General features: G+C 42.0%; 1 protein-coding gene across 1 annotated transcript in view; it reads left to right on the top strand.

Moving 5' to 3' along the window:
* The window catches only part of RANBP17 (RAN binding protein 17), a 220,383-nt gene that overhangs the window by 170,050 nt on the left and 22,721 nt on the right, over nt 1-27,612 (top strand). Inside the window, exons 24-25 of the mRNA XM_063125294.1 lie at nt 2,473-2,611; nt 12,098-12,264. Of these exons, the coding sequence (XP_062981364.1) occupies nt 2,473-2,611; nt 12,098-12,264 (306 nt within the window). The remainder of the gene's footprint in view (nt 1-2,472; nt 2,612-12,097; nt 12,265-27,612) is intronic.

Raw genomic sequence — 27,612 nt, 5'->3', positions numbered from 1 at the left:
GAAGAATTAGGGCTGAGTTCCTAAGCTGAGTGAATGAGGAGCGTCAATGGCACAAGGAACTGGTAGAGACATGGGTGTGGGGAGTGCGAGAGGCAAAGAGAAGGAACGAGCCTCTCTATTCCCTCTCCTCCCCCTACCATGTAAGCTGCACCTTATCTTTCACTGCGCCCATTGCATCCCTGCAGTAAGATAGTCTACACTATTGTCTTCAGCTGGAGAAACAGGAACTTAACACTATGGTGACCAGAATTGCTCTTATGGCCTTAAAGGGACAAAGAAAGGGCATTTAAGGAAACTAGAGTAATTGAGCCAGTTCACATGAGTTAATTAACTGTCGGGGTAGTAAGTGCCGTCCACCATTTTGAATATGCAAGTCCTGGGTGGTGGTTGCCGTGGCTTGTCATGCTGTGCGAACCTGAGCAACGGAGGCTGTGTGAGGGTGAAACAACCCTTGCATGACTCATGATCTGTTGTGGGGTTTTGTAAGGGTTGTTTAACCCCCACACAACCCCCGCCGCCTGGGTCCACATGACACAACTAATCATGGCAAACGCCGTCCAGGACTTGTATATTTAAAATGGCGGATAGGATGTATTGCCCAACAGTTAATTAGACCACAGTCATGATGTGAAAACTTAATCATTGGTGTCCTTTGGATGATCGAACAGCCCACTCTGACTTACTTAAGGCACAAGGGTTGAGGTGCATGCTGGTGGCCCTTTTGAATATTCAAGCTACAGCTTATCATGTCATCTGGACCTGGCAACTGTGGGTTATGCGACGATTGAACAAACCTCCCATAATCCAACAGTAGACCATGGGTTCAGATGACAGAAAAAGCCAAAGCTGCGGCTTGAATATTCAGAAACCGCCCAGCACGCACTTTGGTTCACCATGGTGGGCAGTGGTGCAAACCAGTTCACAGAGTACAGTCATCCTAGTAGTGCCTCCACCCACCCACCCCACCATCAGCATTGCATAGTGTAGCAGTAGCAGTGATGGGGTATGTGAAATGGGCAAGCGGGTGGCAGAGTCCATTTGAGGGAAGCATTAGTGCTGAAGTCACCCATCTTCAATTGGTGGGTTGGGTCCCATTATTTAGTGATCAGGTGATGCAAAACGATCTGCAAAGTTGGCTTAACATGCCACATGCTGCAATCAGGGATTATCCAGTAGCAACTGGATTATAAAGCCGGAAGAAATTTCTGTAATTTCTGTGATGCTTTCAGCCAAGCCTTACGTTAGCCTCCATCTTCACAATGTCAAGCACTCCAACAGAATCAATCAATTAACGAAAAATACTTGACCTAATCAGTTTTGAAATCTCTTTTTCTGCTAATTACACCAATAAGATTTTTATGCAATCTTAAAAAGATGAAATTTGATCATACTTGTTTTAAAAAATCCCTCAGAGGCTACAAGAATGTACCTCAAAATGGTTCAGCTGCTTTCAGACTTAGAGTGCTGAAATGTGGTACATGTTTAGCCCAAGACCCTTCCATTAACACTCTGAAAATGTCTATTTTCAGTGTAATAGTTAAAACCCAGAGCACAATAGTTACCTCATAATAGAGGGCAGCCATGCCTGGAATGGAACGTTGGGCTGTAGGAGTTCTCCCACCTCCTTCCAGAAGCAGCCAGAAATATGCCTGTGCTTGTAGCGTGCAGACTGAATTTACTAGTACAATATTTTGAAAAATTATACTTATCAACTGGTAAATTCTTAGACCTGGTGTCCTGGAAGCTCCTGCTTAGTTCGGAGGTGGTGCTGTGCCAGTGTTACAAAAATCAAAGCTTGTTGGGGACACAGAGATGCCCCGGGCTTCTGGTAGTGTGTAGGCTGTAACTGTATTCAGCCAAAGATGGTGACAAGTCTCTTCAGGCCTTCTAGGTCAATACTGAGAAGTAGGTGGGGGAGGGCCAGCACACACATCTGTGTGTGCTGGCCCTCCATGCTTTAAATCCATGCTTTAAATTTTGTAATACCTCCATAAGGCTTCTCTCTCTCTTCCCCTCCCTCACACACACACACATGTTTATTTAACTACATAGGTTTGTGAATTCTGTGACAGGATTCTGTGTGTTCTGCAATTTTGGTATTTGACTATTTACAGATTTCCAGTAAGTAGGTCTTCAGTACTTGGCATAGCTAGATCCTTGCCCCTCTCTGTAATTACCAGAACAAAATATGGAAAATTATTTGTTATGTAGATATAAATAGAGTGTCTGAATTTGTATAATTAATGCAAATAGCAAAATATGGATTACTTTGGCATTAGTTTGGTTGATAGAACAGAATAAATACAGCCCAGAATATAGCTTATGGATATATTTTTTAAGTGTAAAATGGATTTAATGCAATAGATAATTTGGAATATATTAAAGTTACTTCACAGGTATCTTTAATATTTTTGTACAGTAACTTGTAATCATACGATTTCTCCTCTGTTCTTTCTTTCTTTTTACTCTAAGCAATATCGAAAACTAAGCCAGTCTTATTACCCGCTCTTGGAATGTCTCACCCAGGACCATATGAGTTTCATCACCAGTTTGGAGCCTCATGTGCTAATGTATATATTTACTTCAATATCTGAAGGACTTACTGCACTGGGTAAGTACACCCTATAACTGAGCTAAGGAATTATATAAAAGATATTGAGCAACAGTCAAAAGCAAGAAAAAAAAAGATTAATAATAAAAAAAGCAATGTGGCATGGCTTTCAAAGTCACAGGGCAGGATCCAATGGACTCCTTGTGCGGGCCGCCCACTCCCACCGGACCTGGTGCATGTGCGGCACCCACCACTAGCGGCTGCAATGTGGCACTTCCAGGGGAAAATGCCCAAATTAGTGGAAACTCTTATTTCTCGAAGGGGTCATGCCCCTTCTGGAAATGAGCTTTTCTGCTAGTTTTGGTAGTTGCTCCCCGCAAGCCCTACATCATGGCCGCCAGTAGTAGGGCCTGTGCATGTGCTGCCACAGGCAATGCCAGCGGGCCTGGGCTGCCCGCACAAGGGATCTGTGGGATCCTGCCCATCGAGAATTTCATTTTGTAATAACTCCAATGTAGCATACAAATATTTGTCTATAATTTTTTTCTTTTGCGAAAAATTAAATAAATATTAATGATGTTAATATTCCTATGTTGAGAAGGAAACTCCAGTTATCCCACTTGACTAGAGTGAGGAGTTGTAGGTATTTATTTATTGATTGCGTTTTTATACCGCCCAATAGCCGAAGCTCTCTTGGGTATAACCTTCAGCCCAATATCAGCGACAGCACACCCACCCACCCTCATAGTTAAGAACGTCTGATGCTAAATCGTAATTCTTACACTCTTCAAAATGAACCCTTGCATTTTAATTAAACTTTTGTCCCTTTCTCCAATGCCATCAAATGTAACTCCAAACTATGGTGTGTGTGTGTTTTAAAAGAAAAAGTTTAATTCACCCTTCTTGAAAAACATTCCTACTGTGATGAACCCAACTCTCCCTGCCCCTGCTAGGACCTGTTTTTGAACAATGGCTTTGGCCAGGCAACTATAGACACCCGAAACCAACATTTCTCCCCCATCAGGCTTACTCTTCCCTTCACCACCAGCACTGCCTCCCCGCCCTCATGACTCATTCCTTTACAAGGTACATGCAGGACTCTCTTGGAGGATCCATGATGAAGTCTTCTCAGGCTAGCAAATTGAACCTCCTATCTCTGAGAGTTGCCCAGCCTCCATTGAAATATGTTGGTTCGTTGAGATCTTCTTTTGTCTCTGAATGGCTGACAAAGAGGCGAGACAAATCTCAGCCATGCTATGGAGCCCTAGGTGGGCCTCATCCCTATAACCTTGATGAGTTACTTGTAGGATCCGGCTAAGTAGATTTTGGTTAGCCTGTGTCATTTTTATTTTAAAGGCAACTGACCAAATTCTCTTTGCTTGGTATTTGAAAAATTAGAAACGGGTGTTAATTTAGTTCTTTTGCTAGCCTGGAAGCTGGCCTTATCTTGCACACCTAGACTACTTGGAAAACACACTGACCTGATTCTAAGGCATGCAAACAAAGGCTTGGAAAGTGGGCTTTGTTTGCATGTTTCCATAAGCCTGGATTCCCACATATCCAGGAAATAAGATTTATTAAATACATGAGGTGGAGGCAGTCTACTTTTAGGGAAAATATAAAGGGTGTCTTGCAGTCTGTCCTACCTTACAGGGTTGAGGGTGCAGACATACCATTTGTCACACTGAATAGGTCTCTTTTCTGTATTTCTGTCATCCTCACAACAAAAAGTAAAAATGACTACTATTTACTACTCTAGAATCTGTTTCAGATACGGGGCGGTATACAAATTTTGTAAATAAATGAATAAATATTTTTACAGAGTGGAAACAATCCATGCAATAGCGGTTTGCTCAAGGCTATCCAGTAAGCTCAGAGGCGAACTGAGATTTGGACTCAGGCTTCCTGATCCAAGTGCAATTCTTTGGCATAAAGCAGTTTCATAAGTACCCTTTCCGTAAAATGCACTTCACATTTCCTGTTCATAAAGTGGAGTTGGGTGTTTGTAAGGATGATGGATGTGGGTGGGAACGCTAAGGTTGGCCAGAATGTTAGCAATTCAACCATCACTCGGTTTAAAACAAATATCACCTGCAAGCACTCTCTTTTGAGAGTGCAGCCATGGTTTTAAAATGCACGAGCAGCAGCAAATACGATCTGGCAATTAAATACAAAAATTGCCTTTGGATGTGCTAACATTAAAGTATTAAAGTAAGCAAGCTATATCCTGTGCTTAGTAAAATAGAAGAGGAGGTCAAGGCTGCAGGCAGTTGGCATTTGTCATTTTTGAAATTTATTATCTGCTGAGATTTCTTTTCTTCTTAAAAACATTTTTATCCCCTTTTTCCCTTGTGTCATTGAAATGTTGGGCATAGAATATAACACTGTGGATTAAACAGGAGAACAAAAGATATGAAAACCCACATCTTCAAACTTATTTTAAATATCTTTGAATAAGAGCACTGTCTGCATCATGGTTCCACACTTTATATTCCATACTCTGCAACAATATTTATCCGTTTGGAATACCTTGGTTGTAAATCATGTGTAATGGAAGCCCTCATCGAGACTTCATAGTCAGGATAAACACTTCAAGAGCCCTTTTCTAAAGTGTTTACCTGGCTTTTTCACAGCTGACTCAGTGGATTGGAACCTTTTAATGTTTCCTGTATGACATATTCTCGCTAATCACCATGTGAAGCCTCCCTAATTCTCCTGTGATTGATAACCTACTGCCATTCATTGACTGAAATGAAAGCATATCATTTTCTATATCCAGCCATCTTTTATTAGATGTTAAATAGATTAATTTGTTTACTTTTCAAGTTGACTCTCTTAAAGGGAAGTCATTCTGATAGCGTGTAAAAGGAGCCTTATCAGGGAGTATTGTATTTAAACCCCTTTGCTTTAGCTTCATCTTAAACAAAATTAAGCTCTTAAATTATAATATACTTATTAGTATTGTCAAGCTTAAAATGATTATTCCATCTATGCTTATTCATAAAATGTTAAGGCCAAATTAGGGTTGCCATATTCTGAATCCACAAAATCGGGACATTGTTTTTTTGTGTGGGGGGGAGGACTTTTCTTTTATTTCTCCCCTCTCTCCTTTCCTCTCCTTCAAACCCTCACCTCCCACTCACCCCCACAAAGCTCTCTTCCTCCACAAATAAACCAGCAGCTCTGCCCGGCACTTACCCTAAAGCCGTGACCACAACCAGCCGAGCTCAGCAAACTCCATTGCATTGCATGGGCCTCAGGCAGCCTGAGCAGAGCACGTGCGCCGCTCCTCGCTGTTGTTCCTCTTCTACGCATCCACCACAGGCGCAACAAGGTGAGTCACGGTGAGTGACTGAGCTGAGCCTGTGGAGGAGCAGCGGTGCTCTGGAAAAGGCGCCAGATGGATGCGTCTTTTTCTCTGCTGCTGCCGCTCCACTGAGCAGGCTCAAGGCACCATTTCGGAGGTTGGAATTTCTCCAGCCAGCTGGACCAGGAATCCGGGATTCTTGACTGACTGGCCGGGACATTTTGGAAATGCTTAGAAACCGTGACATTCCTGGTTTTCCGGGACATATGGCAACCCTAGGCCAAATGAGCCTTTTCAGGTAATAGCAGCAGTACCTCGGTGCTCATGTAAAAGGAAGCTGGCTTGAATACAAATGCCATTTCTCCTTTTCTCATTGTTTAGATGGTCCATGGTATCACTGCTATAGGTACTTCCCCTCTCCCCCTTTGTTTACCTGAGCAACAATTGTCATCTTTCTCCCCCCACCCACTCCCATTTAACTTGCTTCCTTGTCTGTCTGTCTGTCTTGAGTAAAATGCAATAAGGACTCCATTCGGGTTCAACAAATGATTCTGCTTGTCCATTAAAATCAGCATGGGGGTCTTGCATAACATCCTCCTCTGTTACACCCTCGCAATAAGAAGAAAAATGAGCACCACAAGCGTCTTTGATATACAGTTATGGGAAAATATAAGTAGCTCTTAATACTTAAATTGCATCGTCGTGAGCAGATGAGAGGGTAGACCTCTCCACTGTGCTGCTAAGATCACTTACAGAAGAATATAAAATATCTACTTGTACAGTATCAGCATGTTTAGAGCAGCTACTGGGTTTCTAAATGGACGTTAGTGATTTACTTTGTGTTATTCAATTTTAAAACAAATAGAGTCAAAGCACTGGTTTAAAAGTACTGCAAAACCCGCTTATGAAATATGCATTTCCAAATACATTTCTTGAAGTGTTCATTACTTTCACATGCAGCTACAACATAAGAAAGTTTTTAGCAGAGAAAACATAATGGGCCAGATCCTGCGGTGTTCACATCAACAGAACTCCCCAGATTATTCAGCAGCAGCTGAATACTTAGGGCTAAATTTGTGTTCAATTCTTAACGTTACTTAGAGGGACATTCACCCTAAACAAGAAGGCTGAAAAACTGATGCTTGGTTTCACTCAAACTTTTTGTAGTACATAAACAATTTTAGACAGTTTATTTTTCATTATTAAACATTGTTTGGCGAATATTCCCCTCTTATTTTGAAAGCACGCATTTCTTTGTGAGCTAACTTTTTTTATATAGAGAGCTAGGGAAGGAGGACTGTTAGGGAGTCAACACTACATTCAAATCAGGAAAAGGCTATAATAATATTTGTTTCTCCTTTTTAGGCCAACCTACAATCTAACCCAGAGAATTAGAAATGTTATAGCCCATGTCTTGACTTGATTTGAAAAATACTCACACTTGATCTCTTTCCTATATGTGGGTGAAGCACGACGGCACCTTTCCTTCTACCTACCTACCTACCTCCCCCCTGGGCACATCTGTCTGATAGATCAAGGGTGGGCAACCTCAGGATGGACACCTGGACCCTTGCCTCCTGTGGGTCACAGTCTCCAGAGTGGCTCAAAAAATGAATGAATATATATTTTAATGGAGAAACGTTTAACATTTTAGTCAGGAAAAAAGGTGTCTGGAGCGCTATGGAGTGCCAAAAAGGTCAAATCTAATGGGGTAGGGTGGGGGTGGGGGGTATTGAGGGACACATGTTATTTGTGTCTAACATCTCTTCATAACTTGTATAACCCACTTTCTTCCTGGCCTTGCTTCTGAATGCCATCCTAATACCAGTGTTGAATTGTTTCTCTCTTTACAGTGCCTACATAATATATATTTTTTTAAATGTACTGTGGAACAAATATCCCAAGGCCTAGTTGTTTCCTTCCTGACAAGCCTAGAGTTTTTATACAGACATATATTTTTCTAATTTGTTTTCCATTTGTGATTAAACAGGACAAAGTGCAAACACTAGGGAAGAAAAGGTTGGGGAAGGAAGAAGGAGAAAGGGCATTTGGAGTTTGAAGGAGAAGAGAATATTAATGACTGATCAAATTGTATGTTGAACTATGGGGCACATATTGGTAGAGAAGAGAAAAAAACAGACATACAAGTCTGTATAAGTAGTCTAAATGTCCAAATGTCCATCTGATGTTGTCAAGGTTAGGTTCCATGTTCAGATACATAAAGGGAAAGGAAGTCTTCAGTCCGTTAGATGAATGATGGTGGGCACTTGTCCTTCCAGTGCTGAAATACAAGTCTCTTAATGACCGCAAACACTCTCATGAGCCGTCAGGTAGTTTCCAGTTCACTGGAATGTAATTTAACAATATGACCTGGTTTGCACATAACGCTAACCCGTGGTTTATTTAAACCAGGGTTTGTTGCCCTACCCAGCATTTGTCTGGAATATGATTGAAAACAATCATTTGTTTTCTCAATCTCTGGGCTATTTGTTTTCCTCCTTCCTTACCTGTTCCCTTGCTGTATCCCAAATACCTTTGCTGCATTGTAGTACTGGCATGTAGAGCATCTGAGTGGTTTTTTTTTTTTTTACTGCTCTTGTCTGCAACCTCTATAGCCTGGTGAAACAACCCATCAGCAACCCACAGTTCTAGTTTCACATCAGGGATGTTGGAGAAGTCTACAATGGATTCAAATGAGTTCAGATTTCTGTGCATCCAACCTACAGATTCCGCAGTGAAATTGCTTTTTCCAAGTCACACAGATTCCATGGATTTGTAGGCTGGTTTTTCACTTTGGGGGGGGATTCGTTCTATGTACATTAATTAGTGTTCATTTGCGGTAATGAGTATTAGTGCAGGTACAACAAAATTTTGGTTAAAAACTTCTGATTCTGTCAACAAGCAGATGATGGAATGAAAAATACCTGACAAAGTACAGACAGAAAGGATTTAACAAAGTCCATACATCCCTAGTTCATGCATAACGGCAACCCATGGTTTAAATAACCCAGAGTTCACAACCCAACAATAAACCATGGGTTCTCTTGCTGGGTGATTCGTGGTTAACAAACTCTAATTTGTTAGTGTGATTGGGTTTGCACTTCACAACAACCCAAGTTTCAACAACCCATAGGCTAAATTAATTAATTAATTAATTAAATTTCATAGGTACTCTGAGATACAGCCTTCTAACTCACTGAAAAACATTATGTGCAAACCAGGTCTATATGTACATCTGCTAACTTGCCTTTAGTACAAGGTTTCTATGTATAACAACCTCAGTTCAGAAAGGGGCCTGGTGAACAGAGTTAATGTACCTCCTCTTGGCACCATACCTATGTTTAAGCCTTTCAACTTGGGGGCTGTCTAAATGGTGTCTTTGCCCCATGATCGCTGCAAATCGACACTGCGTTGCTTGTATGATGCAGCCGCCAATTCACTGCCACTATGGGGCAAAGAGACGAAGCAGAAAAGTCGGGGACGTACTCTGATTTTTCCTGCCTGAGCAAGGTCAGCACGGCTCTTCTGCTGTCTGTCCTCGCTATGACGTTGCGCTGGGGGCATTCCTGGGTGAAAGCTGACCTCCCATTGGTCGCCAGAAGCTGGGCAAAGCAGAGGAGGTGGGTCCAGGAAACTGAATGACTGCTGGAAAGCCTGCGCTGCCTCATGCGTTGGGATTACCCAACGCCACCCCGCAGCAGCAAAAGCGAGGGTTTTTTCTAAAGGTAGGGCAAACCAGCCCCTAGATTTGTTCTGAATTTCTGCTTTTAATATATCAGACTGTAGGAGTTACAGAAATTGGGAAGCTGCTGCAGCTTCCACGTTGTCTGTGGCAAAATATTCATTTGTTTTATTTGATCATTTATTCGTTCGTTTAAATAGATTCAGTTATCACAAGTGATGGTTCTGCATCTCTTCATGAAGGTTGTCTTCATTTATACAGCAGCTCTGGGATCATCTTGTTGTTTCAGGTCGCACTGTGGAGTTCATTCAGATTGCCGTGCCCTGGAAGAAGGAATGGGTTGCTTTTGCTTTTCTTTCTTTGTGGAAATTAAAATCTCTTGACTTGAGCTTTAACTTCTGCACTTAATGGAGTGAATTCCATAAGACTTTTATATGACATAAAGGCCAAGGAGGAGGAAGACCCATCTGCTTATCCTTGTTAAATTTAATACTTACAGGGTTGGGGGTGAGGATAAGATGGAATGATCATGTATGCCATCTTGAGCAGCAGGGTGGGACATTATTCTGTTAGACAGATAATGAATAGGGTGGGTAAACGTTACAAATAATCAAACTCTCTGAGGGGAGAGATATGAATGTTCACTTCCATTTGAAGCCAGTGGAAATGGGGATTGTCAGAAATTCATAAGAATGCTTCATACTTGGTAAGATTAAGAGAGTCTTGAGACTAATTGTGGCTATATTGTCTGCAAAATCTTTCCAAGGACCTCAGGAGAACTTAGCTTAGGAAAAATATATTGCGATGATGTTCAAATACAAGTAAACTTCAAAACAACCTTTATAAAGCGGAACTGGCACAGATCAACGTTCTGGGGTCTAGAGGGAAGTTCTCAAATGCTCACTGCAATATTGGCAGGCTTCCACTTATCACAGTTTAGGGGGATGCACTTAATTGAGTCTATCATACACCTTCCTTTTCTCCTCCAAATGAATATTTTAACGGTTTAATGCTTGCACATGCATGTACCCGTCCAGATACAAAGCATCCAAAACCAATTATGTGGTCTTTGAAAGTAACCTAGATTTGCACCCCTCAGAGTCCATGGAGGCTGTGGTGTGGTATTGTCCTCGCTTGGGAACAGATTGAATCCCTAAAGGTTGCCAATCTCCCTTGAATGTGTTTATACCAGCGTCTTTTCCGGGTTCTCCTTTCCCTAGCATAAAAAAGTGTGACTGCTGCTAGAATTGGAAGAGAAGCAGTGCTTATATACAGAACATTGCTACAGATATCTATGGTATGGGAGAAGAAGACCACAGTATCCAGTAAGGGGAAACTGGGCGAGGTTGGCTAAATTCTTGAGGACGAATACAGCAAGAAGATGTTGCCATATGCTAACGTGTATAAACAAATATACTGCTTATTAGCATGAATTGGAATAACACAATCAGGGTATGATGGAACGATGTGATGGAACATTAGCGTTTTTATCAAAATTACAAGCTGAGGAAGTTGTTCTAGCGAATATAAGATATTTGAAAGAATGGGTAAAATTGCTGTGTCAGTAATGTATGGTTTGGGGGCTTGATTGATTGCATTGATCATGCGAAGGCGTTTTGTTGTTAAGGCACTGAAGAAGGTGCCTTGCTGGCAAAAGAGCGGTAAATAAATGTATCAAAGTGCGCAAGATAAACTATGTCGATCCTTCTGGCAGCAAAGAACAAAATAACAGGTATGATTCAGATAGACCCACGGATATTGCATCAAGTATGGTTAGGGTTTATTCTCAAAAGTTTGCTTCTCTATAAATCCTGCAAGTAAAACTGTAACATGGCCCTTTGCTCTGTTTTTCTCAAGAGTCACTATTCCACTGAAATGTTCATAATCTGAAATCTCTGGTAGAAACTGTGCCATTATATTTGTAATTATCCTTGATGATATTCAGATCGTAAAAGTACCAAACCAGCCATTTGTTTCTGTCTTCCTTACTTCTCACTTCATATCCCAACATTGGTGTCATCCTAACGTTTAATTTCCCATCTCAATACAGATTAAACGTTTTTGATAACAGGAACGTTTGGGTTAGCAATAAAGAATGATCACTGATTGGCGTGGGTGGTTCAACCTGTGCATTCCTTTTCATTCAGATCGTGTCAGTGGCTTTTCAGTTTGAATTTTAACACTGGAAAATAAAAGCATTTTTTTTTCTTATCCCCAAAAGTACAAACCCTTCAGAATTCATAATTTCATAGCAATAAGGAAACAGCTGGAATCCTGCAATTTGTAACAGCCAGCAGGAGTGCTTACAACTAGGCAGAATACCAGTGGGGTATAGCAGTCCCCCTGTGCTGTGTAGAATGAAAGGGAAGGGCCTGTCGCAGGGAAAAGTACTTGGAATATGTTAAACCTGCAGAACAAAAGCTCTGATGTGGTGAAATGTTTTATCTTGCTATCTAATCTCACTGTAGTCTTGTGGCTTCCTCCCTTTTTAGTGCAGAATGTTAATATTAAAAGTAATTCAGAAATGATGCCATTTTCTTTACTTTTCTGTGTGCAGATACAATTGTCTCGTCCAGCTGCTGTGCGAGTTTAGACTACATTGTCACCTACCTCTACAAACACATAGCAAAAGAAGGCAAAAAGCCCCTAAGATGTAGAGAGGTTTCCCAAGATGGGCAAAGATTACTGCACTTCATGCAACAGAACTCAGAAGTGCTGCAGCAGGTAACCTCAGAAGCATTGTTCGCGTGTCTTTGCATTGTTCTGAGCAAAGTGTTCATGCTCTGGTCTTCTTTCCAAAGCAAGTTTCGAATAGTATTTCAGTGTATTAATTAGTAGTTGAGATGTTTGAAGTAGATGTTATTTTTATTTTGTCAGACAGTAAAAGACCTTTGACTTAGTGATGCAGTTGAAGAGAGGGGAGATCATGTACTCCATCCCAGATACTGGTGTCCTGGCTATCAACCATCCCAATATGTTTCTCATTGACCCAGTAACTTCTTCAAAACATCAGTGGAAGTATTGGTCAAGAGAAAACGATACACAGTGGAGGAGACAATGAACATTTGTATTATGTAGACATGCAAAGAAAGAGAGACGTATTCCTTTGTCACACTGGAAATCTGCACTTTTGCAGGAGAGAGGAATGCAGTTTACCAGAAGATCTGTGTGACCAAGAAACACACTGGTGAACACTTTGATTATAGAATTTCAGAAACTTTAGATATGCAGTAGTGGAGCCTGAACTGGTAGAGACTATCCAGGAAAAAGATCTTGGGGTCACTGTGGGTAGCTCAATGAAAATTGACAACATAGGGTGCAGTGCCAGTGAAAGAAACAAATTCAAAATCTGGAATTATTAGAGAAGGGATTGCAAAAAAGACAACCCATATTGTGAGGCCTTTGTAAGTATATGGTGTAGCCTCATTTGGAATATTATATAGAGTTCTGATCACCCCATCTCAAAAACGTATTTCATAGAAGTGGTTACAACTGAAAGTTACAGAAAGGGCCAGCTAAAATGACCAGTGGGTAGAACATCTTCCCTATGAGGAAAGGCACTTGGAGTGTGGATAGGAAAAAAAGAAAAGAAAACTAGGGGGCGGGGGCATGATAGAGGTTTATATGCAACTATGAATGATATTAAGAGCAGATAGAGATTTTTCTTCCTCTCATAATACTGGAACTTAGGGTCACCCAGTGGAACTTACTGGCAGAAGATCTAGAACAGACTAAAGAATATACTTCTATGTACAGCACACAACTGATTTTTGGAATTCACTACCATAAGATGTAGTGATGGCCTCTGGCTCAGATGACCTTAAGAACCAATGAGATATCCATGTAGGATAGGTCTGCCATTGGCTATTAGCCATAACATTATTCCTCTTGAGTATTGCATACTGGGGGCAAACATACTGTTTTTTTCATGCAGTTCTTGTAACTTTCTGGTGGCATTTGTGGCTGCTGTTGGATGTAGGATGTTTGACTGGGTGGAAATAGGGTGCCGTTGGAAATAGGACTGGATGATATGATCCAGCAAGACTATTCTTTTGTTATATTCGTTATGACCAACATGGCGGATGGTGAGTGAAGAAGTATTCCAAGAGTCCTCTCCTTCACTCAACCCCACTAGTGCCAAAATCAGAGGTGGCAGGAAGTCAGCATTGGGGCTCCCTTTGGCTTTGCTTTGTGCTAGTGCCATGGGCAGTGGCAACTGTCTCAAGTCTTTCCACTGAGAAGGTGGGGTTATGAAGAGCAAGATCTCCTCTGCTCCAGAATTCAGGACTCCAGGCGAAGAAGCTTGGCCGTCTTCTCCCTCCCCTCCATTTCCAATTCAAAAGTGATGTGAAGTGTGTCTCATACCTCACTTTTCCATGTGCTCTTCAACATCTACCTGAAATCACAACGTGAAATCATCTGGGGCGATAGCATCAATACACTAATGATGCCCAATCTAGCTCTTATTTTTGTTTTATCCAGATATGGTGGTGGTTGCCTGGGAATAGGTGCCCGGAATCTGTAATGTATCTGTTAAGGGCTAATATCATTTTTTAATGCAAAATAAGATTAATAACTAATCAGAGCCAGCAGTAACATTGAAACAGTTAACATAGGGCCCATTAAAAACAATAAAATGAAATGATTATCTTTTAAACCACATCATGTATACAGCATTCCAATAACATGTTTTTTTTAAAGAGACCAATAGTAAACAAATGGTCCTTTAAAGGCCTGCATTGATGGGACTTGATATATCCCCACTGGAGCCAAGCTCCACAAACTGGGAATCACTGCCAAAGAGGCCCTCTTCCTCATGCCTGCCAATTTAATTGTTTTCACAGGTAGGCATGATCTAAGAGTGTGGGCAGGTTTCTGTTGGTGAAAGCAGTTCTTCCGGTAATTTGGTGCCAAGTCATTTAGGGTTTTAAAAGTCAATACCAGTACTTTAACTTGAGTCCAGTAATGCATCAGCAGCTAGTGTGACTGGGTGCAATATAGATGCCACATGCTCTGACCACTTAGCCCGCTCCAGCTCTTGGGCAACCACGTCTTGCACCAGCATGATAAACTAAACCCCAATTGTGATCAAACTGAGTATGATTAACCAGGGTTATGGTATTTGGCCTGTTATGGATGGGATTCTGCTTCCCCTTAAGGAAGTTTGCAAGCTGGGGATCCTTATAGGTCCAGCCTTGTTTATAAATACCCAAATGATGTCTGTAGCTTGGAGTGCTTTCTCTCTTCAGTTGGTATGCCAGCTGCAGCCTCTCCAAGATGATGAAAATCTTGCCACAAATATTCATGCCTCGGTAACATCTACAGTAGACTATTGCAACACATGATATAGAAGTCTTCTGTATTCCGAAACTTCAGAAACTTCACTAAACAAAAAAGAAAGTGTTGTGGGGGAGAAACTTCAGCTGGTTGAGAATCAGAACGTGGTGGCCACATTATTAACTGTGTTGAACATATTTTCACTGGTAGTAAAAGATTTCTACTAGCTTCTAATTTGTTTCTGGATGCAATACAAAGTGCTGGTTTGGGCTTGCAGAACCCTAAACAGTCTGGGACCAGGATACTTGAAGGACCTTTTTATTATTTGTTCATTAACAAATAAACATCAATAAATCTTCATTAACAAACTCTGGTGTGATGTACAAAATACTTTAAAACAGCAATATATGCTTTTATGAATGTGCCTGTTCGCAGAGCTGATCAACTGGGAACTTACTCCAGGTGCCTCCACCTTTCAAAGTTAGCTGTGTGATTACCAGTAAAGTGGCCTTCCTTTATTGTGGCAGCTGAACTAGTGCACTTCTATTAAAAATATTTGCCTGGTGCCTACTTTAATATCTCTTAAGTGTCATGTGAAATCTGCTTTATTTACTTGCGTCTATGCATATTTTAATTGTAAGCAGCTTTTAGTAACACCACTTACTATGCTTGTTTTTTTCCCTTTTTTGTGCATTATTTATTTATTTATTTATTTATTACATTTATATACCGCCCCATAGCCGAAGCTCTCTGGGTGGTTTACAAAAGTTGAATCTTAATTACTTTATCTTGTATTAGTGTTCAATCTTTTATGTAAGCCACCTTGAAGATCATCAGATGGAAAGGTGGAATATCAATCTTTTAAATAAATAACTAGATGTTAATATTATCTTAAACTAAACCATTTGTATTCATTTACCTTTTGTTTTCAAGACAAATACCACTGGAATAATAAAAGTGGTATGATCCAGAAAAGAAACGGATCACTTAGAGTTGTGTCTGTTGTTATCTAAAAGGGTTACATTATTGTTGAAAAGGTCTATGGATTGCTGACAGTTTCCTTAGTCCGTTTTGGCTTTGGTGAAAGATTGAATCAGTTTCTCCAATGAGTGACTGCTGGATCTTTTAAGAACAGGCTGTTAACTAAGTTTGATGTTTAAATAACTCCTTGGATTTATGGGCTGCAATCAAGACACATTAACATTAGTGGAAGAGCTGGCATGACCTTCCGTGACCTGGAGATTGTACTGGTGGTTAGGAAACGGGAATAGCGGTTGCCATTTAACTTTACAAGATTTATCACTCTTGCTTACTGGTCCAATTACTTTGGGTGTTCCTTTTCTCCAAATAATAAAAAATTGGGAACTAGTACATAGGTATATGTATGACTATGACTGGCATTATCATCAGCATGCAATTCATTTCAATTATTGCCTCCCAACGCAACTATCTGAAGTAGTCCAGAGTAGAAATTGATTAGAATCAGGCAATGTTTTCCAAATTTGCCAGTTACTGAAAATAATAGTTAGTACTGAAAGGGCACAGCTGTATGATGTATTTATTTATTTATTTCATTTATATCCCACCTTTTTTCTTCCAAGGAACCCAAGGTGGCATACATAATACTCTCCATTTTATCCTCACAACAACAACCCTGTGAGGTAGGTTGGGCTGAGAGTCTGTGACTGGCCCAAAGTCACCCAGTGGGTTTCCATGGCCGAGTGGGGACTAGAACTCGGATCTCCCAACTCCCAGTCCAACACCTTAGCCACTACACCACAGGAAGAATGGAATGGTGGCCTCCAATCTGGATTTTCATACATTTGCCTTTCTTATGACCTTAATGTCCTATTTTGTGTCAATGATACTTGGCAATCCTGAAATTTATAGCATATGAATAAGCAGTGATCTGTCTTTATTAGCTTCACAATCTGTAGTATACGTTATATTTAGTTTGAATGCAGGCTTTCAGGTACTCTTTTAAATATTAATGACTGGTCTCCAGTAGTCAGCATAAATATGATTTGCATTAGCACGAGTCATACCGTATTGAGTGCCTCTGATGTCAACCATTCAGTGTACTAATACCTGACATCATCTCCCGAGGTCACTACCAACTTTGACCTTTCTCCTTGTGCACAGTTTCTCCAGTCTCAGAAGCTCTTTTGAATTGATTTGAAATTTTGACTCTTCCCTTTATGAGGCAGTAAAATTGATAATTATTCAGATGGGAACTGAGTGCTGAGTGAAAAATCAATTCCACCCGCTCTCTGCTGCGTATAAAATTACTTCTGACTCTGCTGGTCTGAACGAATGGCCAAGGTAAAAGCAGCAGGCAGGAATAGTAGGAAGAGTTAGCTGGACAAAGCTAATAGCCTAAAGGGATGGCTTTTTGAGATGAGGGAGTGAGCCAGTTGGGGGTGGTTATCAGCAATGATGGGACTCATTGATTATATGTTTACATCAGGTTTCCATTGGGTTATAAATCAGCCCTGAATAGAAACAGAACCCAAGGCCTTGCATCTTACCAGAGGGACAATGAATTAGATTATTCTCATTTTCACACTCAGATGAAAAGTGAGCCATTGATTATTCATCGGCAGGCCATTAAACCCTGGCTTTAGAGCTGATTTGACTATCATGGAGGGCTAATGAACAAGACTGTTGCTTCACAACTAGAGGTTTCAGTTTTCCAGACAGCTGTGTCTTGTAAGTAATGCCTAACCCTATTAAAAGGAAAGGGTTATTACAAATTGCTTAACAGTGCTAGAAAACTAGGCCCTAATGACTAATTGTACTGTGAGCTTAAAGAGGCTTGTCAGTTCTTTAAAGTGATGCAATGAAGCTGAATATTTCCCCAGTTTGTCTGTTTTGATGGAAACGCTATTATATTGTCTTTCTTTTAAAATAGGGAAAGAGTATCTCTGAATACTGGCACATCTCAGCATAAGTGTAGAATGAGTTGGTAAAATAATGTTCTCTTGTTATTAAATTAGAAGTGTGTTTTAATTAAGTATATTACATGGTGATGGTGTCAATGAGATGTTCTGATAGAAGACATGTAATCAAAGTCATGGGCTGTTCATGTAGAATGAGTGCCAGTTAATTTCAGGTTAATTGCCCCTGCCCCTTCTTCTTACCCCATCTGTCAGTTGCCAAGCTATATCAGCTATACCACATCCTTTGCCACTGTCAATCCCTGCCCCCAATGGAATAGCCTGATGCTGTTGTCTAGAGAAATGACAGGACAGTGGCCTCATGGTGGTATTTTCATGGCATAAAAGGTCAGGGGGAAGAGTGCTCTCGCTCTTTGGGACCCTACGAGTAATTCCCTATAACTACTACCCTACTACTGCACTCCTTCTGACTGCTGGGTTATTGTGCCAGTACCATGGAGGGAGGTGGGGTATGGAGTGAGGCTGAAATGGATTGCAAATGGTTCACAAGTTTTAATGTGCTACATCTCACGGAGTTTGGCATGCTGCACTTTTGGAGGCAGGCAAAAACTTTTTTGTTCCGCCAGGCTTTTGGAACTACTCTGGACCTGTGTTAATGTATTGGATCATTTTTTAAAAAATCTGTTACTGTTTTTTAATTTTTTAAAAATGTTTTTAGTTTTACTGCGGGTTTAATTCTATTTTAATTTTTGTAAATTTATATTTATATGTTTTAATTGTACATGATTTAATCTTGTAAACAGCCTTGAGTCCCAGTACTGGGGAAAATGCTGGAAATGATGATGATGATGATGATGATGATGATGATGATGATGATGATGATGATGGTGGTGATGCAAGGATCCAGGCATTGGGCAGCCCCATTGCTAGCCAAAACCACCATTTCAGTCCACAAGTTGTGATAGTGTTGCCAGGAGTAGCAGGAATCTCAGGCCCATCATGGCACAAACTGATACCATGAGTGTGTGGCAGGCATGCTAGACCTGAGCTTGGCTTTTGGCAGGGGTGTCAAACCTCTTTCAACCCGAAGGCCAGATTCAGTTTTGGAAAAGTTCTTGGGGGGCACATTCCAGTGGTGGGCAAGGCAAACGAAGTGGGGCCAAAACACACAAAATAGCAGCATATTTTAGCTTAAAGCTCTTACTCCTAGTAACTAAGTCTTAGAGGAAGCATTTCAACCTTTTAGATTGGGTTTCTGCCCCCAGAAGCCTGCACAAAAGACAATAAAACACCAAACAATAGGAGGTCAGTAGAAAGGGGTGGGATCTTCTGTGGAACCGCAGAGGGCCAGATTTGGCCCATGGACCTGAGGCTCAACAGTATTATCTTATGGGCAACGCCCAATAGAAAGCAGAAGAGCCTACCCTGTTCTTATTCCTGCTGTGGCTCTGGCCAGTGCCTCCAGCATCTGCAACGAGAAGCTGGAAAAAGTGAAGGAAAGGGGCTGGAGTATCTCCTCTATGAGGGAAGGTTACAACTGCTGGGACTTTTCAGCTCGGACAAAAGGAGGCTAAGGGGAGACCTGATAGAGGTGTACAAAAATGATGCATGGTGTGGAGAATGTGGATAGGAAGACATTTTTCTCCCTCTCCTATAATACTAGAACCCGGGGTCATCTCATGAAGCTGACTGGCAGGAGATTCAGGGCAAAAAAAAGGAAGTACTTCTTCACACAGCGCATAGTTAAACTATGGAATTCACTACCACAAGATGTAGTGATGGCCCCCAATTTGGATGGCTTTAAAAGGGGGTTGGATAAATTCCTGGAGGGGAAGGCTATCAATGGCTACTATTGCTGATGGCTATATGCTACCTACAGTATCTGAAGCTGTGAATGTGTACACACCAGTTGCTGGAGAAGATGCGTGGAAGGTGCTGTTGCACCATGTCCTGCTTGTGGGTCCCTGATTGATAGCTGGTTGGCCACTGTGTGAACAGAGTGCTGGACTAGATGGACCCTTGGTCTGATCCAGCATCAGGGCTCTTCTTATGTTCTTATGAGAGACATACAGGACAATGCAGTTAAACATCAAACTTTCAGTATTGTCGTGCAGGTTGCAGAAAACTCGCACTGCTGAGACGAGTCATGAATGTCAAGTAAAGTTTCACCCCAACGCCTTCGGTGGGTGGCTAACCTCTCTTTGTAACATGGTAACAAGCCTAAAACAAAAAGGCGAGGGAGGGAGAGAAGATGGGAATGGTGGTGCTGAAGCCCCGGGCCAGGCTGATGGCCTTGCAGTGCACCAGAAGGAGAAGATTCCCCCTCTTGTCTGCTCCAAGTTTCTGCCCCCAGAAGCCAATTGGCTCCCAGTGCAGGACCTGAACTACAGTGTGGCTGAACAGTGAACACAATTAGAAAACTGTTTGGTGTACATCGCCTTTTCCTATGTGCAGCCAATGTCTTCCTGATTGGTTCACTGCTTAACCATGCTGTGTTCCAGATTCCACCTTCTCTTTCTTCAAAAGGGGTGGGGAACCTCAGGCTCAGGGACCAAGTCCAGCTTTCTAGGAGGCAGCCATGCCCTCCCTCCCCATGATTGTTTGATGGTTTCCTGGCTTTTGTATATTTTTCTCCCATTCTGAAAGTTGGAATGGCTCTCCCAAGGCTTAGGCACTGGCAGTAAGACCTTTAAGCTACAGTATGCTGGTAACTTTTTTTTTGCTTTTGGCTCCACCCTCTTGCCTTCAGCCCCACCCATCTGTGGATGTGGCCCCCAAGAACTTCTCTGAAATTGAAATTGGGCCTCGGGCTAAAAGGGCCCCTACACCACCTAAGCAGGGACATATGGCTTGCACAAGTAATAGAAGGTACCATGGGCCTTGCTAGATGAGGCCTTAGCGCACTTTGAGGCCCGGTTTCCCTGCTGTGCGTCCAGATGCCTGAGGCCGGGACTGCGGAATGTCTAGCAAGGTCTGTGGCTTTTTGCGGCTACTCGCTTACTCGCGAGTAGCCGGGAAACGCCACAGACTGGGCACAGCGCTCATACGAGCGCTGTGCCCATCGGGCCGGGGGGATCCTGGGGGGGGGACATAGGGGGGGAAGGCCGGACCGGCAGGAGAGGGAGATGGCGGTGGGCGACACGGGAGACGAGGAGGGATGGCGGAGGGCGACACGGGAGATGGGGAGGGATGGCGGAGGGCGACACGGGAGACGGGGAGGGATGGCGGAGGGCGACATGGGAGACGGGGAGGGATGGCAGAGGGCGACATGGGGGATGGGGAGGGATGGCGGAGGGCGACACAGGAGACGGGGAGGGATGGCGGAGGGCGACACAGGAGATGGGGAGGGATGGCGGAGGGCAACACGGGAGACGGGGAGGGATGGCGGAGGGCGACATGGGAGACGGGGAGGGATGGTGGAGGGCGACATGGGGGACGGGGAGGGATGGCGGAGGGCGACACAGGAGACGGGGAGGGATGGCGGAGGGCGACACAGGAGATGGGGAGGGATGGCGGAGGGCGACACGGGGGACGGGGAGGGATGGCAGAGGGCGACGCGGGACTGGGACGGGGAGGGAGGGTGGGGAAAGAGTGGGAAGGGGGCAGGGGGCTTAATTAAAAAAAGGGTGGGGGGCTTAAGTAAAAAAAAACCTTACCTTCTCCAGAGTCTTCGGGGCGCACGTGGCCCCTTTAACAAAAAAATAAAATAAAAATGGCCGACGCTACAGGGCTTCCGCAGTCCCTACACATCGGCCGTCTAGGAGGCGGGGCGGTGTGCGCCGTCGCCCCACCTCCCTGCCGGCTTATCCGGCAGGGTCTAGCAAGGCCCCATGTTATGAGAGGGGGAGCATTTGGAGGGCAGCTACCTTCATAAAACATCGGATCCCCTAGTCAAGGGTGGCTGTCGTTCTATAATAAGCAGCTTCTTTGCTAAAGCTTTGACCGTAGGAATAATATTATGGATATAGTCCGAGGCATTTAAAACATACAGCCTTATTAAGAGTATTAGAAGTTCAGGGAAAGGCATTTATTTAATTATGCCATAGAATGGAAACTACTTCTGGGAGTGCGTACCAGATGTTACACCTGGAGCAATGTGCTTTAAGGGATTGTATCTCTTTCTTTTGGCTGACGTCTGTTGAAGAAATGAAATAAATTCATACGGAGGACAAGTGGTGTTGCCCTGGCTCGCATAAGTGACACTCTTCTAGAAAATATTTTTCACACGTAGGTGGAATGAAAGAAGTCCTATTATTATGCACAATTCCCTTTTTGCGTTTCTAGCCAGTATTGCTTTTTTTTTTTTAAGCACTAATGCGGTCTTGTACAATGTAACTAAATGCAACCTCTTTAAGTATCCTTGTGCTTGTTTGCTCTCTTCTTTGATTACAAATGCTCCTATTCACTTCCTGCTAAGACTAAACAAAGCCAACGCCTCCCAACTGTTAAAAAGCCTTCAATTTAATTAACTATTGTTTGAATAGCTTACATAAGCTATAACTCTTATAGCTTGCCGTAATGTAAACAGAAGCAATGCGATTTTTGGCGATTAGTAAGTCAGTGGCAATTACTTCTCTGTAGTGCTTTTCGTGCTGTGCATCCCAAAGTTCACCACAGCCCCAAAAGGGAGTCTGGTGCCTTTCCTTGTCGTGGCTCATGTGTGTAGCTTTCAGTACTTCGTTTGTGTTTTGGCACAGTTTGTGGTGCGTTCTTCACACTTGAAATTCTGATTGCTGCTCGTGGTGGTAGGCAGTGGAAGAAGCAACAGCATACCTATGAGATGCTGTCGATTTACAGAAGGATTTAAAATTAGCCTGCCTCACTGGGGAACGTGCTAAAATGTCATTAATAAAATGCCATAATGTTTCACTCTCATGCTCTTCATAATGAGTAAAAATCGTCCCTGTTTCTGCTTAGATAAATGTTCTCTGTAATGTATAGCAGAGAACGTAAAAGCATTATCTTTTTGTTTTGTCTTTACTTGGCCCAGTGGTGAAATCTTTTCAGCTGACATCACAGTCATTTTTGTAGTATTAGACAGTCGCTCGGGCAAGGTAATAACTTTAGTATGTGGTGTATGCACTATCTGATGGAACTGGGAATGGGGTGTGGGTGGCAACAGCAGAAGAAGAGCATTTGTTTAAACAAATTACCTGTGTTTCTGTGTGGCAATTATGCACTACGCTTTGAAGAAATCATTTTTAACAAAATAAGCACAATAAAATATGTACATCTATACTGTGGTGTGTTGAGCCAAGAAATTAGGACAGCTTTTATAGCAAAGGGAATAATTCCACATTCCCTTCCAAACTGCCAGTTTTCTCATTGGCCTTGTTTGATACATCGGAATAAGTGTGTTTTTCCAAAGACTCCCATAAAGATGAGCACAGAGCAGTGCTCTTGAAGCCAAGAAAGAATGTAATGCTCTTACTTTGGATGATGGAAAGAAGTCTGCAGGTAAACTCAATAATATTGAATGGCAACAAAGGAGCAAACACATAACCTAACAACATGGGTCTGCATCTTAGGATGTGCTTCATATTGTTGGTGACTTGAACCAGCTTAAAGTTATGGACGTGCGTTAGGTCTTGCACTGTCTTAAGGCTATAGAATATTTGACAGCTTCACATATTGGGCCCCAGCACAGTTTCCTAGGATATCTTAGCTATGTTCAGGATTTTAGCACATTTGAAGATGTCATCCAATAGTATCATAACTTTATTTAATTGAAAGGAAAGAAATATAACAGCTGTAGGCCAACTCAGCAGAGACTTGAGTGGCTAGGGACAGGGGGAAAGCACCATATTAAATGAGCCAAGATTCAGACTCAAAGCCATTTACTTTAACTACTGGTCTTACATTTAGGTATGTCTGCATTGAATGATAGACTCATATAACAAAAAAAAAATAATGAAGAAAAAACACCTTGGATCTACCTTTTAAACCATATTAACATTTGCACACTTCTGTTCTGTCAGAAGTACAACTGTACGTGTTCATTATTTTGCTTTTGCGCTTGTGTAAATTTCTATCAGCAAAAGAATTGCCTGCTCAACTGAAGTGAAACAAACCCAGTATGCAAAGTGGTATTTCTTAAGGGCATAAAAGTAGTTTTGATACTGTACAAATGTTGTGCTTACAGTTCTCTACATAAAATTATAAAATGGTGGCTGAAGGGGGGCCTTTAGCATTCCTTTTGCCTTAGTCTGGTATCTTGCATAAATTGCAACATTTATTCCAAAGCCCATTAATTGTTTTTTATCGTTCCTTGAAGCATTTGTACTTTAAAACAAACAAACAGTTGATTCAGGCTAGGAATAACATCCCTAGTCATGAGGCTTGTTAAGCAGTTAACAATAAGTTGCTTCAGGGTGGGTAGAAGAAGTTTGGCTTCATAAAGTAACAACTATTGTATAGTTCATGGATGGAGACAAAAAGGCTGTAATTTGGCTTTCAGGAAAAAATTGCTAGAGGTGTCAATGGTGTACCCTAAGGCTAGGCAGCTGGTGTGTGTGTGTGTGTGTGTGTGTGTGTGTGTGTGTATATATATATATATATATATATATGCGCTTTTGTTTATCAGTTTCTGGTTTATGTACCCTTTAGGGCAACAGATGAAACAATTGCTCCAACAGGGTCAGCTGCTGGTCAGAAGCAGAGTAAGAAAAGGCTTTGCGTTAAAACGTGTCAGCCATCATTTTAGTGCAGCTGGCACCTGCTACTGGTGCACAGCAGGAGGGTTAAAGGTCAAAGAGGCAGTTGTTCTAAACTCAGTGATGGCTTAAAGGGACTTGTAGATTAATCTGCTTTATTAACTTCCGTATATTAGATAACTATTGCTGTGAATGAAAGCATGTCTTTCTGAATAAGTACCGTCACCTCTTTCCCTTTTAAATTGGCTTTTGAGTAATGAATATTAAATAGAATGCGTTTCAGGGGTAATTAAATGAAAACATTAGGATGCTGGTGTTTGCATCTTATTTGTAACTTTGTTGCATATTTATAACACATTGCTTGCCTTATATTTGCAGGGAAAACAAATAGCCCAGATTGAACGAATAAAACCTCTCCGGCTTGCTATACTAATTTTCTATATGCACATGCTTAAAAATAGCAACACATACGACACAACATTTCGAGATAGTGGGTTTTTTTTTAGCAGAATGCGTCTACTTATTTAAATGTGTCCCCCCTTCATTGGTTTGTGCTTCTACTCTAAATGCAAAGATAGAAAACCTTTAGAGGTGGTTGGTTTCAGAATTTAATGGACATTGCCAAATGGTAAAATTGAAGCATCGAATTGAACCCTGGCTCGGTTGTGGTGCTTACCTTTTCCTCCATGCTTCAAGCAGGCTGTCTGTCTGCCTTTTTCTAAAACACGCACACACAATTTCAGCACTGCACAAACATTGAGGCGCCTATCTATTAATTGACTGTCATCTTATTTTTTAGCCCCCCAAGGATTGTGGGCTGCATTTCTTGGTATACCTCTGAATACCTGTTGCTGAGAAACAAGCAACATAGGAGGGCTATTTCCTTCATTCCAGGTTGAAAACAGGGTTCTAGTCTAGATGGACCATTGGTCTAATCCAGCGGAGCTGATGTTATGTTGGTGGCATCATGGTGGGGAGGTCATGCACAGTTGATTCCTGCTAGAAATTTGTAAAACTTTGTCACAACTTTGGGAAATATTAACATGATTCCTTTTTATCACTTTGTAGAGAGGCAGACTTTCCCAGTAAAACTTAATATATGGAGCATAATTTTGTTTTCCCCCCATTTGCTACATTTTCCCCCTATCCTTCCACTGAGGAGCTCAAGAGTGGGGATTTGAACCCAAGTCCATGTAGTCTGTCACAAGACATTGGGTATGGGGTGGGCGACCTGTAGCCCCAGAACAGTACGTGGGCCCCACCTGATTTAAAACTCTCTGCAAGTAATCAGTTCAGATTTCTGGCGAGAACAGTCTCTTCCTCTCCCAGCAACCCACTGGGTGGAAGGAAGAGGCAGAGAGAGGGAGACAAGGAGGTGGTCCCGCACACCCACTGCTGGCTTCAGCTCTGCCCACCGCCTGCATGTGGCCCCCAACTGATTATCCCTGAGGAAACGCAGCCACACTGGCTCTTGCCCAAATCAGAAGTGCCTTGACTGAGCTGGTCTGATCCTTGGTCCTTGTCTTGCCATGAGCTGTATCAGTTGTTGAAAAAGCCCTCGCTTTAGAGGAGGTCTCTGCTGGTGAGCTATGGGCAGAACTTGTGAGATTTGTGTTGCCGTTTGAGCAGCACAAATACTGCCCTTTAGTCATATTAAGATGAATTTTACTGACAGAAAAGCAATTAACTCCTTTAGGGCATAAAAAGCAATACTCCGTTTGTAATAAATTTTCTAGTGAGCATTGGTTAAGCAGAAGTATCCAAAACATCAGAAATAGAGACCTGGTTCACACTGTCACTGCAGCTTAAACAAACCACAGTGGCTTGTTTAAGCTGCAATTCATACCATGTGTCATTTGCTTAATTACCCGCCCAGGCACAGCTTGTTGTGTTGTCTGAACTCAGGCTTGTTGGAGGGGGAAACAACCCTCAAATAGCCCATGGCCTGTTGCTGGGTTATTTGAAGGTTGTTTCCTCTTCTAACAAACTATGCCGCCCTGGTTCAAACTCACATGACACAACAAGCTGTGCCCAGGTGGGTAATTAGGAAAATGGTGCCCACACGTGCCAGCATGCAGTGCAGTTTAAACAAGCCACTATGGCTTGTTTAAGCTGCGGTGATTGTGTGAATTAGCCCAGTGCGGAAGAAAAGTAATCTTCAAGATTTTTTTTTTTTTTTAAAAAAAAAGAATGCCACATGATACCCTGTTACTTTTGGCTTTGATAGGTGGTGGTTGTGAGGAATTATATTAATTGAAAAAAGATTCTGATTAGTTTTATTATGTAAGAATTGGGCACTTGTTGCCACTTTCAAAATTTCTGTCTTCCATCTTTATTTGGAATAGCTATTGTTACCATTCAGTCTGTCACCCTATGCTTTCAGGTTGTTCCAAATGCAAGTAACACTTTGTTCCATAAAAGTTAGAATCAGTTTGTGAACGTCTTGTGAACAAAGGGGTTTAAGGTGACTGGATACAAACTGAACACAAACTGTTCCAACATGTCTCTTCAATACTGTGCCACCTAAAAAATACTGATGTACTGGAAGACTCTATGGCTGCATAGTAAAAAAAATAATGTGGAAATCTCTACAGATTAACCTACACTTTCTCTCATTATCTCAAGCACATAAATATTTACTTGCACGCCAATAAAGATAGTAAAAAAACACCAATTAAACAGTTGATATTCATTACGAATCAATGGGAAGTCAGCAATTTTTTAAATCAGGAAGTAATCAACCTGCTCTCTCCCTACGCATGTTTGGAAACTATCTTTTGGTCTTGGCATCATGTGGAAGATACCATTTTTTGGTTAGAGGAGGAGGGAAGTTCCTGGGAAGAGATGTCACAAAGTCTATATCCCAATGATTTAAGTAAAGCAACAGCAACAGTTTAGGGCCAGATGTGAAGAGGCTGGTAAGCTAAAAACTTGCTTTGCAGTGATAGACTGGTGCCAAGGCCATTGGCAGGGGAAGCATATGACACCGCTATTAAAGGGATCAGGCTGTCTGCACCTTTCTTCTCTCAAGAGGCACTTGTAATGGATGCTGTTTTCTCCCCTCATTAATCATGTGATCGTGATTGTTCAAAGAGGGGCTGTTCGCCAATCCCAGCAGTGAAAATTCAGTGCAAATACGGTAACATGTGGGGAGAGAGTTCCACAAAGGCCTCCACTAGCACTGCCAAAAGGCAAAGGATGTTTGATCCTGGGCTTAAAGGACCCGTCCTAATTTCCGAATAGAA

This window comes from Elgaria multicarinata, chromosome 4 (genome assembly GCF_023053635.1).
Source record: "Elgaria multicarinata webbii isolate HBS135686 ecotype San Diego chromosome 4, rElgMul1.1.pri, whole genome shotgun sequence".
Classification (NCBI taxonomy): domain Eukaryota; kingdom Metazoa; phylum Chordata; class Lepidosauria; order Squamata; family Anguidae; genus Elgaria; species Elgaria multicarinata.
Note: the sequence above shows the minus strand (reverse complement) of the source record. Positions and strands in the feature narration are given on the sequence as shown.